The 19852-nt window shown below is 42.1% G+C and overlaps 1 protein-coding gene across 1 annotated transcript; it reads left to right on the top strand.

Moving 5' to 3' along the window:
* The first annotated feature begins 2327 nt into the window (after positions 1-2327).
* On the top strand, positions 2328-9667 carry rhcgb (Rh family, C glycoprotein b). The gene is made up of 11 exons (XM_062390801.1): positions 2328-2676; positions 4675-4867; positions 5313-5463; positions 5726-5873; positions 5982-6148; positions 6352-6489; positions 6592-6728; positions 6850-6974; positions 7143-7216; positions 8031-8110; positions 8813-9667. Exons 1-11 carry the CDS (start codon positions 2454-2456, stop codon positions 8844-8846), a joined length of 1470 nt encoding a protein of 489 aa, XP_062246785.1. The 5' UTR covers positions 2328-2453; the 3' UTR covers positions 8847-9667.
* Positions 9668-19852: the final 10185 nt, after the last annotated feature.

The raw sequence follows: 19852 nt of genomic DNA on the forward strand, positions 1-19852 counted from the left end.
ATGATGCTTAACATGCTTAACAAGAGGATTTCTGAGGTTATTCATTCGACTCCCTTCAAGCCCCCTCAAAGGAACCCTGAGGTGTACATGACATTTGCTGACTCACAATTTCCTCAGGAGTTTCGAATGTATACCTTTACCTAATGCAGCTTTGATTTGGAGTTGATTTCAGACATTTGAGTTACAAAATTGTATTTTATTCATATCACATTTATTTTCCTTTGGACTGTTTCATCTACTTATTTCCTCAGCCGAGGAAAGAGGAGTAAGGTCCATTACAATAAAACCCAGTGTTTGAACTCTAGTCATGACCTTCTTGACTCGACAGGTGGGTCTTGACTCACCTGTTTACATTAGGCACTCTTGTGTGTATACATTTGATTATACCATTTTTTTTCCCACAATGTAAATGTTGCGTAGACGTCTGTGTTACAGAGTGCAAAGAAAGCTGAGAAAAACAACATCTGAACACATTAAGCACACAGAAGGATCACGCTTATTGCCAGTTAGATACTGTGCTTACCTAAAGCTTAGCTTAGCTTAGCTTAGCATAAATACTGGACGACCACATCGACACCAAAAGTGCTAAAACCTTGTACTTCCAAATTTAAATCTTCGGCTTCCATTCTTGCATTTTTATTTCTTGTCAGCTCATTTTGGAAACGTCATCACTAGCTCACAGGGAATTTTTGCAGAAAATTGCTGTATTTGCTGTTTCCTTCAAGCCCCCTAGCTACATGTATGGAAAAATACTGAGTGAGCCCAAGGAAGGAAACGGTAAATATGGAAAATACATTGTGACCTCTGTAAAGAGGACCTGCTCCTGATGTGAATATAAGGTATTTAAATATAAAGAGTTAATTCTAGGCTAAAGAAAACCACAATTTGGACAATTTAGATGAAACCCTATCATAGCTATTATAACGATAATAATATGAATTATTATTATTATTGCTATTAAATACTTTTACTTAATTGTTCTTTATTCTAGTATTGAAATTCCAAGTAGAATTAAATGTTTTGCATTTTGTCTGTACAACAGTGCGCAATATTTTTGTAGAGGACGAAAACTGGACACTTATGAGAACCTTCCACCCTCAGACTGTGATGCTTGACTGAGTCAAACCTGTTGTGCATCTGTCTAATGGGGCCCCACGGATGCACATTATTTACACTTAATGCTTCATAGGAGCAGCCCTGAACAGAGGACACACAGAAACGTACCTTCCCCTCGACATAAAGTAGGAAAGGACCAAGTGTGTGTGTGTTTGTAGAGGCCTGACTGTATATTTACTGGAGAGATAAGCTTCATATGCTGTTTGTCTGTCTCTGACATGTGAAGAGTTTGTGCTAAGTGAAGATTCAACACGTAAAGGACTTCATCCCTGCACATGATGTCTGGATTACAACCTTGACTTACCAAACCCGACTAGTATCACCAACACAACCTATTCACCAGACGTCCTCGTAAAATATCACCTCCCCCCCGTTTGAGCAGGATATGAAGCCTGTTTCCTCTCACTACAAATCCTTAATCGTAGTTGAAATAAATATTATTGTCATGTAATGAAATATAATAATCAAAATGGAGTTTTAGAATCGAATGTCTTGATTGTCTAACAGTCAAACAGGGTTTATTTGAATGTCCGTGAGGAGCAGGCAGGCAGATATCTGAGGCTGGAGTCGGGGCTAATGTTCAGCTGTTGATCCTGGGCAGGGAGACAGGGAAAGTCAGGACACAGAAAAACAGGAAGTTCCGAATCTTCTCATCTCTTTACTGAAGATTGTGGCTGTTAGTACTAATGGTAACCTAGTCTATAGTCCGGTGAAGACTGAGAGCAGGGCTGGAGCTTATAAAGGCAGCTGGTCAATCAACAGCAGCTATGTATCAAAAGGCCCAACTCCATTACACCAGGTCCTCATCTGCAATTGGATTACACACACACAACCACACACCGAGAGAGAGAGAGAGAGAGAGAGACACACACACACACAACCACACACCGAGAGAGAGAGAGAGAGAGAGAGAGAGAGAGAGAGAGAGAGAGACACACACACACACAACCACACACCGAGAGAGAGAGAGAGAGAGAGAGAGAGATGGTGAGAGAGACACACACACACACAGCCACACACACACACACACACACACACACACACACACACACACACAAACACTAAGGGCCAGATGAGGCAGAGGGCATGACATTAATGAAGAGATCACCTGAACATGTGTCCTCACCTGAAGGTGTCTTGTTCATTCAAGGTGCAAAGAGGAGGGAGTGACGGGGGGCGGAGTGTCCTGTTATTTAAACTAAGTCCCCTCATTGCTCATCTCCACCAGGACTCTAGATGGTCTTTAAAGTGTCGGTCTGCTTTATTTTTCACACAGCTCACTTGAATTGTTCTGCTTTTCAGAATTTATTACGCAGTGAAAAAATAAGTAGAAAACAATGGGCTGTGTGCAAAGTTTCAGGGAGCTGTGTGACCGTCCGAAAAAAACCAACGTCCATGTGAGTCTTCCAATAGTCTGTTTTGTGTGGCAGACGGCAATGATCATCTTGTTTGGGATTTTTATTCGTTACAACGAGGAATCGGATACACACTGGATCGAGCACCGAAAGGCTAAGAATATATCAAGTGACATTGAGAACGACTTCTACTTCAGATATCCCAGTAAGTGATTTCATTTGGATTTCATTCTTCTTTCACTAATGCATTCTCTTTTTTCTAAATGTCTATTTACTCATTACTTTTATTCCTCTTGAATTTGTTTTTATGCATCAATATATATATTTATTTCTATTTGATCACATTTATGCGCATTAAGCATTTTTTTTTAAATGTTATCAATATCTATTTGCAGATTTTAATACAATTTGTTTCTACTTGAGTTACCAATCAGTGTCACTATCAGATTAAGCCGACCTTACATGTTATTCCTGTTTTTGCTGACAAGGATCTGACACAGACAGGCCCACGTTTCCCCCCTGGGGTCAGACTCCCGCAGGCTCCCTCTCTAGTTCAACTATAGCTGACATGTCGACCTTACACTCTTTGTCTTGAATTAGAATGTACATTGAAATATATAGAATAAGTAAGTAATTGTGTTATTTGGATCATAGACATACAGCCTATATATATGTACATGTTTATAAACACATGCATGCATCATCCTGTGAATCTAAAAGAAGAAAAAGAGACAAGGACCTGGTGCCTCTTATTACTAAACACTCAGGTGCTTACCCAATAACAGCTTTTTTTTTTTTGATGATAGAAGTTAAAAAACTAATGTATATTAAAAAATATATATATATCTTTATACTGTGTCCTTCTAAGGCCCTTAAATATGCTGTTTCCATTAAATTACTCACCAAAACAAGAAGCTATTTCTCAAAAGCAAGGCTATGGGTGTGCCTGTATACATCTTCATCCGTGTGAGTCCAAGGGTGTGGTTGTGGCGGTGTCATTGTGAGACTAATCATGAAGCCATGACCGATATGGCGTTGGATGTCAGACTATGAAAGTGCATCCAGACCGATATATTGGAGCCTTTTGTTGTTGCGTTTACACATGCATTCACCACAGTGGGTGCTCTGTGTCAAGGTTTTCAATTCAGGCCTCCCTATTGTGTTTCACAGGACGATGGGAAGCTATTGTGTTCCCTCTGTCACTGTGTTATGCTGTAAATGACCCTGTCTGGTTCACGCTGGTGCACGTTATAGAAGATATTATGAGCTCAGATCAGCCACAGAGATTTGTACCTTTTAATAACTGTTTAAATATCTTGATATAGTTTAATATCATCCCCACATAGCAGCAGCCAATCAACTGGAAAGTTAACATACAGCATGTGTCTAGGCTGTAGTGTCCTTGAATCATCTTCACATGAGTTCCTCTTCTAATGTGATGTGCCCTCACGTCACTGCTGTGGTGACATGTTGTCAAAGCAAACTGTCTGTTACTACTACTTGCATATGAAGTCTTTTATAATCATGCACTGATACTTATGTACTGTTATTATATTTGCAATATTTCTAAAATAATAGTTTGTATAACCCTGATCGCCATTAAGGATTTATTTCCATATATTTAAAACAAAATTCCAATATATTCCAAAGAGGTACAGTCAGACATTTTTTATCATGAGACTAATCGACATATAATAGAGGAGTCATCATAGTGTAATGGAGTATTATCCATGGACACTGTTTGGAAGTCTTCCTCCCCAGTGAACTTCATTTCCCAAATCTTAACTGAATTTTTTTAAATTCGATGATCGAACGAGAAGAGGAGGAGGATGTGAAGGGGGAGAAAGGATCTAGCCATCCATAAAACCGAATCCGATAAGGGTCCTGATTAACATTGCTGTCAAGTCCTTTTTTTAGGAGGGCATTTTCAAGTACTTTTCACCCTTCCTACCTCACACCTCAAGGAGTGATGATGGCAATAAAGCTCCACAGACTCAGATCAGACTGCCTCTAAAAGCCCCCCCCCCCCCCCCCCCCCCAATCCTTCTTTGTCCATTGATTCAAGATCCTGCACTTTGTTCTGCAAAAGTTTGATTCATTTTCACTTATGTCAGCAAAACACTGCAATCATTTCCTTTTAAAGAAAAACGTTCCTTGTCACTTATCATATCCTCCTCTTCACCATCTTCCCTCTTCGTTCCAGGTTTCCAGGATGTCCACGTCATGATCTTTGTTGGATTTGGCTTCTTGATGACGTTTCTCAAGAAGTACAGCTTCGGCGCCGTGGGTTTCAACTTCCTCATCGCTGCCTTCGGCCTCCAGTGGGCCCTGCTCATGCAAGGCTGGTTCCACTCTCTTGACTACACTGATGGAAAGATCAAAATCGGAGTGGAAAAGTAAGTTTTACTCTCGGCCAGTTCTGAGATTCCCTTTTTTTTTATTCCACCTGCATCGTTTCCACTGATGAGGTGGAGAAACCAGTTTGACCGACATGATCCCACGAGGATGTTTCCAGGAACGTACGATTTCAGTGTTTGTGATCTGGGTTGACTGCAGAGTAAACAGAAACTCAAGGTGACGAGAAGTGATGATACTGTTGAAGTGATGCAAAGTTGCTGTGTGTCAACAGAAAAAGTGTTTCTGTGTTTCTGTGACGGAAAGTGAAAGAGAGAATCGGGTTCCTCAGAATAACACAACTGATCTTCAGTAGTTTCACACTGATTTGTGTTACTGCTCCTGTTAGAACCAAAATAAAAACGTCTTATTTCACATCTTATATTTTCTCATCTTATATTCGGCCAGTGCAGATTACATATGATATCCATCTGTCCCCCCCCTCAGTCTGATCAATGCGGACTTCTGTGTGGCTGGCTGCTTGATTGCGTATGGAGCCGTGCTGGGTAAAGTCAGCCCAGTGCAGCTGATGGTCATGACTCTGTTTGGCATCACCTTGTTTGCTGTGGAGGAATACATCATCCTGAACCTCATACACGTAAGTGGACACACTCATCACTGGATGTTACCAGGAGGAGGGTGTTATGTTTTCTCCCCCCCTATGTCTGTTTGTTGGTTAATTGGTTTGGATGTAAGATTTTGCAAAAGCGACTGGTTGGATGGAAAACCAGGTGACTTGGAGGAAGGATAAATAGAATCTGAAAATACTCTCCAGGAACCCACCTGATGATTAAGCAGCTACTAACACATGATTTTAACAACTGGTGCTACAAGTAATCCGGATGTTTTCTGTCTGGAAGGCCAGAGATGCTGGAGGCTCCATGGTGATCCACACATTCGGAGGTTATTATGGCCTGTCCATCTCGTGGATGCTCTATCGGCCAAACCTGGACCAGAGCAACCGTCTGCATGGCTCCGCCTACCACTCGGACGTCTTTGCAATGATCGGTGAGTTTGATGTGCAGCTTTTCGCCTTTGATCCTCCTTCTGTGTTTGTGGTTTGCGAGGCCCTTTGACCCCCATGACCCTGCCGCTGACTCCGTGCCCTCTGCACAGGAACCCTCTTCCTGTGGATGTTCTGGCCCAGCTTCAACTCCGCCGTCACAGACCACGGGGACGGGCAGCACCGAGCGTTCATCAACACCTACCTGGCTCTGGCCTCGACCGTGCTCACGACCGTGGCCATCTCCAGCCTCTTTCAGAAGCATGGCAAACTGGACATGGTAACGACGGGCCTGTGGGAACAACGTGGTTATAATGATACGAGGAGAATGTGTGTTTGTTAAGAAGGTGACACAGGTCCTGTTGACATCAAGCAGATGGTTAAATACTCAGAAATGACACGTATGCCTTGTTCACCACCTGAACAAACTTAAACTTCTCATTTTTAAGTATGTTCCATTTTCTTTCCTGACCGATTCCTCAGGTTCACATCCAGAACTCGACTCTTGCTGGAGGCGTTGCAGTGGGAACAGCAGCAGAGTTCATGCTGATGCCCTACGGATCTCTGATCGTGGGATTCTGCTGCGGCATCCTCTCCACCCTGGGATACATCTACCTCACGGTGTGGCACCTCTCTTCAGCCTTTGATCGCTGCTTTTACTACTCTGCATTTTCTATAATTTGAGCAAAACTAAGCTAATCCCTAATGATTCATGTCTCTCAGCCCTTAATGGAGAAGTACCTAAAGATCCAGGACACATGTGGCATCCATAACCTCCACGCCATGCCGGGAGTCATAGGTGGAATCGTGGGAGCCATTACAGCGGCGGCGGCGACCGAGTCAGTGTATGGCGCTGAAGGGTGAGTGGTCCCTGCTTGCAAATAGGAAACCAGCAACCACAGTGGCTGTGATCTCGTGGCCAAATAGAACCTGTCACTGCCATAGAACAACATTGTGATTTCCCTCTTCTCTGTATTAAAGGCTTGCTAACACCTTCGACTTTGAGGGCGCTTATAAAGACACAAAACCCACTCGACAGGGTGGTCTCCAAGCCGCGGGCCTCTGTGTGGCTATCTGCTTCGGGATAGGCGGCGGCATCATTGTCGGTAAGGAGCAACCTCTAAAACCACCTGGAGTTTCACTACATGACTGAAACTATGCAAGTTGTACATGTTAATGATGTGTTGATAATATGACGAAACTGAGTTTGAACAAGAGGTGTGTGTAAACATGCAGCGTTGACAGGCCGTGTTCGTGTTGTTCGTTTTTTACAGGTTGTATCTTGAGACTGCCGATCTGGGGAGATCCTTCAGATGACCACTGTTTTGATGATCAGGCCTACTGGGAGGTGAGGGATGCATCTTTACAATCATTAAAAACATGAACTATTTCTGCGCAGATCACAGCAGATAAACTAAAAAGCCTCCAATCAGAAGGTTTGAATTAGAGCTGCCAGTTAAAGTTCAGTTGAAATGCTATTTGCTAAATTGTGCCATAATGCTGGACTCTGATTGGTCAGCACTGGATTGTCCTATTGAAATCTGCTTTTCAGTCATATCTTTTATTGAGCAATTTAAAAATATACAAACGATACCGCACTTGGATCAAAACTCTGTATAATAAATAAGGGACAGGTGCTGCTGCAAGATAAATGAACAACAAAAGGCAACAAAACAGAAATTAAGCTACAATATTGTACGACATAAGAAAGAAATGCATCATTAATATAATTAATCAATATTCAAATTAAAGATAAAAGTGCAAGGGCTTGTTTTCCAAATCATATTCTTATATAATTTAGAGCAAGTCCGTTTTTCAGTTTATCTGACAAGGAAGAGCCAATCAGGATCAAGTCCTGCTCGGATACATCTCACTGAATATTCAAAAAAGGTGAAATAAATTATTCTAAATTTGTTCAGCAGAATTCCAGCAGTGTGTATTTAACATTTATCTCATATTCTTCATGAAAACGATTGACTGTTTGGTCTTCCTTTCCCTGAAGTCGTTTTCATTACGTCCATTGCTGATGATGTGTCATTCTACCACCTCTACTCACAAAGAACCTCTTAATCTTCCATTTCCTGACATTAGTGCACAGGAACCACACATTGTCTTGTTGATTGATCATGTGGTGATCGTTTTGGTCTTGAATCCCTTCACAGCTTCCCCAGGAGGAGGAGGAGGAGGAGAGCAACCCAACCGTCCTGCAGTACAACAACCACCACACGCACAACAAAGATATGTAAGTGCTCAGCTTCTCTGACGACAGCGTCACACTCAGGGACTCGTGCTGTTGTCACACGAATCACCTTCGATGCAGGCAGTCGCTGTGTCCTCATGGTGGCAGCACATCACAGTTTTCAGAGACAACGTGAGCCTTCATTGTGATGCCTGCCCTTTGTTGGCAGTATCTGGTCATAGTGTTGAATACAGTATGAACACACAGCGAGGATGTGGGTGCACACACACGGCACCTCTGACACACACACACACACACACATACACACACACACACACATCCACACTGGATCTTGGGAACCTGAAATGGAACCTGTGCTTCTTGTTGATGGGGGTTTCTCACAGCACAGTTCTGCACGTGCAGCTCGTCAAAGTGACCTTGAAGTTGCTCATGAGTCAGAAGAAAACATGGATTTCATAAGACGTTATATTGTAATTTATAGTGTTAAATTAAGTCCCATCTAGAGGGATGTCATATTGAGCCGGGAGCACAGTAACATTTATTAAAAAAAATTTCAATGAATAAAATACAGACTCCATTCAAAGGGCCTTTGAATGAAGCCTGTATAAGAAAAATTAACCTTGATGCCAAACTCTAACTATTTAAGGAATATTTGATTTAATTAAAAGTTTAACATGAATATTGTGAGCTCCAATTTTTTGTGTAGTTTCATTGTTTCTCACATTTTTGTTTTAATTTTTCCAGAGCGGTGTCAAATTTCACCATGGAGCAGAACTGACGATAGGCCTCGATCCGGATGGAGCTCAGGAACCGTTTCTTTTCTTCTTCGATTTTCTCCTGGTTAACAGAAATATTTATTGAATACAATTATTTCTCAACAATTTAAAGCAGTTATTTCTCGTGCAATCAATATCAATCAATCAATCAATCAAATTGTATTTTTATAGCCCATATTAAAAAATTACAATTCGTCTCATAGGGCTTTAACAGGGTGTGACATCCTCTGTCCTTAACCTTAATCACAGTCCAATCAATATGACTATAAAGGTTCTTTTTTTTGATTTTTTGAAATTTACCGCTGCATTTTTCTCTCGATCCTCACAAAACGACGAGGCTCAGATCTGGACTGAACCAACTTGAACCAACTTGAATGTGACTGTGACAACATGACTGTGGCTCCTTTAAAGTGCTGGTGAGATGGGTGTTTGAGACCGTGGCGTATTTCCCTTTGCTTCAGATCCATTTGAGTTGAACTTTAAGGATTTCACGTCTCAGTTTGTCACAATTGAAGTTGCTTGTACAGACTGGATGTGAAATCAGAAGCCAACACACAGACGAGTGAGTTTGAAAATGTACATATAAATTAAATTTGTCAAGAATTGCTACTTCTACAGGCATTAATAGACAAATGTGGGTATAAATGTTACCGTCCTATATAAAAAATATAAAATATTTATGTACTGCTTATATGAATACCTCAATCATTTTGTCAAACTCTTGATATTTATACATTTAAATGCAGTAGAATATTTATCTCATGTTGTTTTGAAATGTGAAGTTTCTTGTCTGTGATGTACGTTTGAATCATTAAAGTATTGTTGATTTGCATTATACATGTGGTGCCTGATTTATTTAAACAAGTCCTGAAGAGGAAGTGTGTTTCCCTCATTGGAGAGCCCTCAGGCGTCTCCTCTCCGCTGGGGTCAGATAGGGGGTAAAGGTCACACCCTTATTGCTCTCTCGGGACACTGTGGTGACCAAAAACAAACCAGAGATCAGCCTTGTCAACACGACCTCAGGTCAAAAGACGGCTAAAGAGCCGGGTCCCTAACTGGGCTGCACACGTATGCTGGAGTCAATTATTTTAACATAGATTCATTTAGAGATTTCCCTGGACTCATGCTGGATATTGGTGTTATTTTTGCATTTGGATGAGTGGAAATGTGAAGGCGTATAAAAACAGTCCTATATATGGAACAGGACTCCATGTTTGTTCCGTAAGTACTGAGGATAATTTCCCCCCGATCGGTTAATTCCTCTCGCCTCTGTCCATCCTTTTCTCTCTCGTGACGGCTGTAATTGCCATGTGCTCCGTGTCCTGCCCACCTGGCTGCAGCGTTTCCCTGGCCGGACGGAGGCGGCAGCAGCAGCAGCAGCAGCAGCAGCTCACGGCGGGAGTGTGGATGATTCCCACACATGAGTAGCAGCGAGGAATCCAGCCTCCTCGCTAACAAAGGCAGGCTTAGTGCTGTTTTCTTTTGTCATCAGTAACGTGTTTGAGTAAAGAAGGTAATGGTGCCACAAGTGCTCCAATTAAACGAGATGCAGCCCTGCTGGGAAGAAAGCCCCCCCCCCCCCCACACACACACGCACACACGCACACACACACACACATACACACACACACACACACTCACACAAACCGGGCCTCTTCCCATCCTACCCCCATGCAGTTCCCACCCCAACACCACTCATGTTTATTCATCAGCCACTTAAAGGGCAAATGCAGAGGCCTGTTAAAACTAACTCAGACTTATTCTACATGATACCGAGTCTTTCCCCTCTGAGGTGGAGGGAGCCCGGGGGCGCCGTGGCATCGTGGCAGCCACGTCTGAGGAGGTTCGCCCTTGCTCCGGACACGAGCTGACCAGGGCTGTGACCTCCACAAGGGACGAGCGGCGCAGGGACGGCGGGGGGAGGAGGGAGAGCGAGAGGCCGCAGAGAAAGTGAGACGGGGAAATAATAAAAAAAAAAAAAAAACTTGAGGAGGCAAGGGGGCATGAAAAGGGGGAGGGACAGGCGGAGAATGAGGCCTCACTTCCATTGCTGATGACTGACTGCCTGCCATAGGGGCTCAATCATGATGTTTGATTGACAGGCCGAGGGACGGAGAGGGTGGGAAAGCGGGCGCGGGAAGGCAGCTCAGAATGGGAGCCGTACAAAAACACACTCCCATACAGGGGGGCCACGGAGACACTCATTAATGATAAAGCACATACCAGGAAAAAGCATGTTTTCTCTGCACGCCAGCGATGTTGTTTGTTGGTCGAGATTAGTTTGTAATCTTCTATACGTAAAAAACGCACAGAGCACTACAGGGATAAATGCAGCGTGGGAGGTCGTGTCGGAGCACCTGGTCGTGGCCACTTGGCTTTTTGTTCTTTTTTATTTCTCACCGTCGTTCTTTGAAAACAACGTTATATGTTTAACGGTGATTACGTCGCGAGGGGGGGGCTGCCCATTCATCTGCTCCTTTTAATCTGGCCTGTGACAGATATGTGTCAGTCACTTCGCAGTAAAACCCCCGATGGATTCACTTTACAGTTACGAGGTACAGCGGTTAGAGAGGACGCCATGTTCACTCCCTTATAAAGAGGGCTGTAAAAGCCCCTATTGAAAGCATCCAAAGGTCCATAAAACTGTTCATAAACTGTTCAAGCCCCGGCTCTTTTCTCTCTGTACTCAATCTGCTCACGTTCTGTGCAGCGCCACTGACCCCGAAAGGTTAGTACCCAGCAGGTGCACCTGACTTCCAGAACTGATCTGACTGTTTGGACGTGGACCGTCTTGTTTATGCCCGGGCCTGACACATCCAGAGAAAGCACAAAGGCCCGCGTTCCCACCATCAGCGCTGTCGCCTTCACCACTGGTGTAAAGCAGCCAAGTGCATTCAGCCGACAACCACGATCGAGTTCAACTTTTTAGTTTTACAGTCCTTTATTTTCTGCTACTTCATATTCCAGTATTTCTCAGATGGAAATACATTTTTTAATCCACTGCAATTACTGTATATAGATGCACTCTGAGTTGACGGGTGAATATTTTACATGTACTGCAAAGTTTCATAATAATGAATCTTTCTAAGTTTGGGACCTTTTTTTAAGAAAAAGGTTGGGGCCTTGTCACGTTTTAGATGTCTGAAAAATTAGTTATGGTTGTTCCACCAGTTATGATTTTTAAGTTTTTAAAATGTAGCGACTTTTCAAAGGCTAATAGTAATTAAACAAGTAACACAAAATAGCAACAATATTAATAATATGTATCGTAAAGTACACAATTTAGATATCTTTACATGAGAATATTGAATATTTATATTTAACTGCATTTATATGCCGTTATATTACTGCAAAAATAGTTCTTTATTATATGTATTTGCTCAATACTTCCATGCACTTGTAAATGTGTATTCTTATAATCATCGTATTGTTACTTATACGAAAGGAAAATCTTGATCATTTTTTCAGCACTGGAGCAGTAGCTCACACTTAAACTGGGAACCACAGCATTAAAATACTAATAATAACTGTGAAACACTTAAGATCAGCTCGACTTTTACCAACTTCACAGATAAAATGCTGCTCATACACCAGTTAACATTTAATAAGATGAAATGATGTCAACTCATTTAGACAGTTACTTTTAAGTACATTTTGCAGGCAGTACTTCTGCAGAGATAACACATTTAGTGTCAAGGTTTGATATTCTTGAACAGATGCTTTTACTACCCCTGACTGGTGACCAATGATAGTTGGTATAGCTAATGGTTGGATGGATGCATGGATGCATGGGTGGATGGATGGATGGGTGGATGGATGGTTGGATTGATTGCCCTCTTTTACTTGAGTAAATGATCTGAGCACTCCCTCCACCACTGTCCATCTTCCTCTCCCTGCTCTTTGCACCGATGAACCTCTGAGGCCCGGGCGGACCCAGGTATCCCCGGGCCTCCCCATGCCACTAACTGTCCACAGAGGCTGCTTAAGTATCCCTATCGGACCACAGTGGAGAGGAACAGCAGATTAACCATGATCCTATCCGCTCACCGCTAGCCCCTTCATTCGCTCCGTTACACCAGCGTTTAAAAGGAGGAGGGGACGCCATTGAGGCCCGTGATATGAATCCCAGACGCAGGGACAAGAACAGAGCTTTCACCCCGTTTCACAGAAAAGACCCCTTTCTGGCACCCTCTAATCCTGGTTGCTACGGGCTTCTGGGTTCAATGGTGGACTCCCGTTGTGAGGGGACAAAGCCTCTCAGTCATGCGGCCATGGTTGCTAGGGGAGGCAGAATGTATGGGGAGGGACGGGCTGCCGTTGTCCCAGACGAAATGTCTCTCTTAAGGCGGCGGAGATGTGGTGATTGACAGGTGGCTACATGCTCCACTGCGGATCATCCGGGAGGTCTGGGGGGGCTTATATCTGTGACCGTGTGTGTGTGTGTGTGTGTCAGTTAGTGTGTGTGTGTGTGTGTGTGTGTGTGTGTGTGTGTGTGTGTGTGTGTGGGTGAACAGAAGGGTTGAGGGCATATAGCCAACAAGGTTTCTGCCACTATGATGAACGTGGCACTGGTTATTACCTGTAGAGGGCGCTACCTCAGCTTTAAATGGATGATCAATCAGCCTGTAATAATCTGTGTTTGTGTGTTTGACTAACATTACAGTCCCATCACAACTATGTGGTAATACCCGAGAAAATAAACCCATGTATTCACTCATCTATGTGCAGAGCTCGATACGATTCTTTTTCATTTGCTGAATGGGGGGGGGAAATCACGCCTTCATTTAATAAGTCTTCAAATTCTCAAAAAATTCAAATGTGTGTGTTTAGTTTCTTAATTTCTGAATGAAAATGAAGCTGGGAATCCTTCAAAGATTTTTTATCAAAGTCTAATTCACTTTGAAAGACCGTACCAGACATTATGGATAAGTCTGTACACAGCTCTGAAGGTGATCTTTAAGTCAAAGTAGACCTACACAAGTATTATCAGATTATGAAATCTGAGCTACAACATCAGATACAGTCAATGCAGAAGCAGTATTTTATTTTTTGCTGCTTTTTGTTTTGGAGCCAGTTTAAAGTATATTTTAAATGCTGTTATTGTTAATGCTGAGGTCGGGCCCCTGCAACGTGCTACAAAATAAATCTGAGGGAGCATTTTGTGATTATAAAGGTGGAAAAAATGAAAAGCGTTTCATGTTTTTGACTTTTCTTTAATATTTGTTTGGGTGTGTGTGTTTGTGTGTGAAATAATGGATTATTTCACTTCTTTATTAAATAAAAAATATATATCTTAATGAAACCGTCTGATAAGGATCACAAATTTCCAAACAGCCCAGATATAAAACCAACAGTTGTACTCCACTACTCAGTTGACAGATATTGGAACATTTTTGAAAGACGACCCGAAATTTTGAATATGGTTTGTAATAAACTGGAAAATTTCCAGAACTGCATTAGAATGTCACTCATGTTCATCTCTAATAGAAGAGAGGTAAAATAAAATAAAAACTTCATTGATTTATTTGTCATAAAACATAGTTAAAGAAATAAAAAAGAAGACTTAATTTGCATTTGAATTTTTTTCTTTTTTTTGACTCAATAAACAATCAACAAACAAACAAACACACATCATTGACGGAAGTAATAAACACATCAACCAAGGTAAGAAGGTCATGTAACTATTTCATTTTTAGCAACCGTTACAGTCAGATGTACGGATAAAAGCTTTGGTATAAACGAGACCCAGACAAAGTGCATGTTAATTCCTCAGGACCATTTGAGCCTGTGGGTCTGTGTGTATCTGCATCTAAAGGATGAGTGATATCCAGATTAGTGAGTCTCCTCCTCCAGTGTGGGAACCGTCGCCCCGCCGGTCTCCAGACATCAGCCACCGCAGCTTCCTCTTCCAGGGCCACAGAGGTGAGAGGGAACAGACGTGGTAGGATGTGCGGATCTGAAGGGGCTCACACACAAACGCCCGTCTCCCCTCACATCCACGTCTGGGACTGTCTGGGTTCTGCTCTCCCAGACAGGGAGCCCTTCCACCCGTCAGATGCTGCTCACCCCCATCAGCCCCCTCACCCCCCCTTCTCCCCCTTGACCTTGACTCTGTCACCGTGGCCCTCCAGACAGTCTGGGGTCAAAGGGTAACACAGCAGCCGCACATCAGACACGGTTCGTGTCCCTTGTGTCCATATAAATGCTGAATGGTAAATCACCCTAAAGATCAGCCTGTTGGAATGTGCCGTTGAATTCCTGGAGAGATGGACCCAGAGACCTCAGAGAAACCATTAGAGACGACAGCGACTCGACATAAAGACTTTAAAATTCTTTTATTTCCTCTGTATCATCCTGCAGGAGCATGGATTTAAAAAAAAATAATATAAAATGTGCATATTTATCAACATTTCTGCAGCGTTTAAAATATATCATTAGAATTGACTTCATTAAAAACAATCAGCTTCTGGTCGCACCATTTCCACGCCGCCATGACACATTTTACATTTCACCTTTGACTGCTGATTCACTCCGTCTGCAGCCAATCACAGCCGAGCATCCAGAATGTCATGACAGATATGTGTGACAAGGAAACGGCTGCAGCCTCACGTGGCTTTTTGAAAAATGCCAACCCACACGGCGTGCATGCTCTGATCCAACGTCTGACGTGAGCATGCGCACAGAGCTGAGTGTGTCTCAACGTGGGCTCATCCCTCTGTCACACACACACACACACGCACACACACACACACACACACACACACACACACACACACACACACACACACACACACACACACACACACACACACACACACACTCACACACAGTCTCTTCTACCTTTTGTCTTTGGATCAAGGGACAGAAATGCATTTCTGACTGGATTTTCTTCACCAAGACAAATATTTCCTCGCAGATCCTCCATCATTTCTCCCACTTTTATCGCATGAATGTATAAATAAGCTTATCTCTCTGCAAGACATTATGTAGGTTAACAAACCACTTCCCATAGGGTTTGGTTTTATTTTGATCGACAGCGCAGTCTGAAGAGTGATGTGCAGCCGTGTGGTCGGAGCAGTGGATTTATCTCACATTCTCACATTGAGTAATGTCTCCACATACATGGCAGACATGGATAGTGAAGTGCAAACATGACAGAAACACACACGTACACACACACACTAGCACACACACACAAACACACACACACAAAGCTTTCTCTCCTTATTCACACACCCTGGAGGGGCTTCAGTTTAGTTCTATGCAGATAGACTTACCAAAGCATATAAATACCTCCAGTATTTTCCGGCATGTTCCGAATCAAGCCCTTTGCAGATTTGTCACAAAACATCAACCATCACTTGACACCAGCAGCTTCTCAACTCCTTGTCTCCAACCGCCAGAAGATGTGGGTCTGTGAATATGATTCCAGGTGTAATTGTATTCTAATTTAATAATATGAAATATATTAATAATATGTGACATTATTAAAACTACAGAATATGTTTTTTTATTTTATTTGAAAATGCACATTTCTCTTTAAACACTGCAGGATGAGACAAATAGGAGGGAGGAATTATTACCATTTCTTTGACAATTAAAACATTAAAAAAAAAATATGATTCTATCTTTCATGTATTTGAATGAATTTACTTCAGTCATGTGACAGTTCAGGCTTCACAAGGTCACGTGTGATGTGGGTTCATATCTTTTACAGCAACTCACGAATTAAAATAAATAAGTTACAACTATTTAACAACTTTTTTCTCAAATCGGTTAAAACGAAAGTCAAAGCTCCCGTTGTTCGTTCAGTGGTGGAGGAAAACACATTTATAAAACACACACACACACACACACACATACACACAATTGAAGGCGCACACGGTATGAGGGCTTCAGATTCATGCACCTTTTTTTTCAGTCCTTCAAATTTAAAAATTCTCTGTGTTTCTTCAGAATAAAAAAGTCATAAAATCGATCAATTTACTTCTATAGCTCTTTTATTTTGAAATATTGTTTATATTTACCTGAACATGTTTGTGCATTAAGACGTTTACAGCTTCTGGTCTCTCAGAGGACAGACTACATTGCGTTACACTACATAGCATTACTTTTGACTACATTAAACTACATTACACTACTGTCAATTACGTGTGTTCCAGCGTGGGAACGAGCTGCAGCGCGGGGGGCGGGACGCGCCGCTCTCATCGGACCAATCACAGCTTCAAACAATGACACGAAGCCTCCAATAAAAGCACGTGTAAATGAAATGAAAAGATAATTATTAAGCAACAGCAACGAAAAATGTACGTTTTTATTAATGCAATGGATTTTTGAAAAGTCAAATTCGGTCCCGTTTTGGCATAAAAAAGAAAATAAATATTTTTGTTGGTCAAGTTTAAAGATTATTGATTTAATTTCAGGTATTGCAAATATTGAAATGTGTTATAGACCTAAACCAGCAAATATTTAGTTTCCTAAAGTCAGATCTGTACTGGTTAAATCAAAACCAAAGAGCCAGTAAAACCTTAAAAAGATTATTATCAGGAAACTTTTACTTTAGTTTGACACATAGAAGCATTTCCTAGTAATTTTGACATGTTGTTTTATATTAATAAAGTTGAGTAAAATATAATTTGTAAATGGAAGTGCTTATGAGTTTGTCGTTAAATTTAATTCACCTGCAAAAGTTGGCTCATCTGCTGCAGGATCAGTTTTTACCTTGCGCTGCCCCTAAAGCACGATACTCACACACTCAATACATTTCAACTTCATTTTGGGCCTTTGATCCATATACAACAATTACATGCTGCAAAATATCATGAAACTAAATTCAAATTCAGATTTCATTAAACAATGTATTTAATCAAGAGACATTACAAAGGATTAGGTTAATACCAAATATGTACAAAAAGATATCAAATTAAGAAAATATAAGTAAACTTGAACATATTATCATGTAGATAAAGTCAATTGTGTGAATTTATCCACTTTTAGGTGTAACAGTGACATGAAATCATGTTTAAATGATTCTATAATATAGTGATGTCTAGTACGGTCGTGTCAAGCTTATATTTACTAATGCCATTTTAATAAAGACCCTATTTCAGCTGGAAGCAAGAAATAAAATAAGATTGGTATTGAAGTAGAAAGTCGATTTTTTTCTTTCCAATTTCTCTGTTTTGTAAACTTTGACACTCTGAGAAACCCAGAAGCGTTTGGATCGCGCGCCGGGTCCTTGGACGAGGAACCATTTGATTATAAAGAGACCCACACTCTTTGCCAGGAGAAAGGGTCCCTTGTTGTTTCAAACCAGCTCCGCTAACTTCCCCAAAGCGCAGGGGCCCCGAGGCAGGGCTGAGGTGTGGGGGATCGTGTGTGGGGAGTGTGTGTGTCTCCAGTAAAAGGCTGCGGAGCCTCTGAAGCTGCAGCGGGGCCGGCTGCACGGCGAGGAAGGACCTGCAGGATACATTAAATCAGCTCCTGATTAGGAGTTTAGGCGAGGGCAGGGCTGGGGTCTGCCTGAAAGGCGGCCGTGCAGCCCTCGAGTGATACTATTCACATCCTGGGAGAAAGGTCAGTGTCAGAGGAGTTCACAGGCCCCATCTCCTTTCTTATGCTAAGGGATCATACCCATGGGCTCATTCAGGGACTGGAAAGGCATAAACAGCTCCTGCAGACTTTCCCTCCAAAATGTTGGGATTCCTCAACTCGTCGTCCTCACTGTTTCTCCCTCCTGCAGCCTCTGAAGTTTTGATATGAGATAATTGATCCCACCTTCAGTCAATGTGATTTTACACTTGTATCAAAGTCTAAATAATGATTTTTTTTAATACAGTGCTCCTCTCTAAACCAGAGGCAAAGGCGTGAAGTTAAAAGTAGATCTAATTTAGAATTTCCCTGAGGTGAAACGCTGTTTTCCTCTCTTCTGTTCCACTCACTGACTTTCTTTTTATTAACCCCTTCTATACAAAGACTTCTTCATGCACTTCCCTGTACTTCTCTGAGTCTAGTGGTCACTGGGGAGTAGTAGGAAACGGCCACTTAATTAGCGGCCCTTGACCCTTGTCTCTGGCTCGGGCGGCTCCTGACCCCGGCATCTCTCCGGCCTGTTTATTGTCCTCCGGGGGACTGTGCAGGTCGCGACCCCTGACCCCTGCTGACCTGCAGGGACTTCCCCAACAGGTCCCTGACCAGTGCCCCCCACCCCCCCACCCCCCCTCACACGACACTCGTCAAAAAGCAATCGTTAACTTAAGTGACTAATCCAGGCAATTACCCCCCTGCAGGAAGGACGATGGGATGCCGAAGCTGTCGTGATTACTTCTGGAGCATTTTCTAATATTTGTCAGCAAACGGAAACACAAAGCACACGTTTGCAGAGCGTGCAGGGTAAATCCAACAGAATGTGAGACATTTCTTAATGATGAAAATCACGCCAGTGTAACAGTATTTTACAGAATCATTGGAACATTTGGGCTTTGGTTCCACTCCGGCTCTACAGAGGCTGATTTCACTAATTGGTTTCCATCCATCCAGAGAGGGGAACTAATCACCAAAATCAGCCTGTGTCGTGTTGGGATGGAAAAACATGCTGAGTCGTGGAGAGGCCTCCGTCAGTGACGTTTCCACCGCTGCATGGGCATGACTTTTGTTGCACCAAAATTTACATTTTAGTGCAACTTCCTGATTTTCTGACTTTGTTTTAGATAATTGGTGTTCATGTTGGATGGACTACTATTTAGTAGCCACCTTTATATTTTCTTTAATCTTAATTTCTCTCTCATAAGGATAGTATTGTGCTTTTCTGCAACATTATCTATCTATCTATCTATCTATCTATCTATCTATCTATCTATCTATCTATCTATCATCATCTATCTATCTATTTATCTATCTATCTCTTTATCATCTATCTATATCTCTATCTCTCTATCTATCTATCTATCTATCTATCTATCTATTTATCTATCTATCTATCTATCTATCTATCTATCTATCTATCTAT

This window comes from Platichthys flesus, chromosome 6 (assembly GCF_949316205.1).
Source record: "Platichthys flesus chromosome 6, fPlaFle2.1, whole genome shotgun sequence".
NCBI classification, from domain to species: Eukaryota; Metazoa; Chordata; class Actinopteri; order Pleuronectiformes; family Pleuronectidae; genus Platichthys; species Platichthys flesus.

Coding starts and splice junctions, on each gene's coding strand:
- rhcgb (XM_062390801.1), top strand. CDS start 2,454: ATGGGCTGTGTGCAAAGTTTCAGGGAGCTGTGTGACCGTCCGAAAAAA. Junction 2,677..4,674: donor CTTCTACTTCAGATATCCCA/GTAAGTGATTTC, acceptor TCTTCGTTCCAG/GTTTCCAGGATGTCCACGTC. Junction 7,217..8,030: donor ATGATCAGGCCTACTGGGAG/GTGAGGGATGCA, acceptor ATCCCTTCACAG/CTTCCCCAGGAGGAGGAGGA.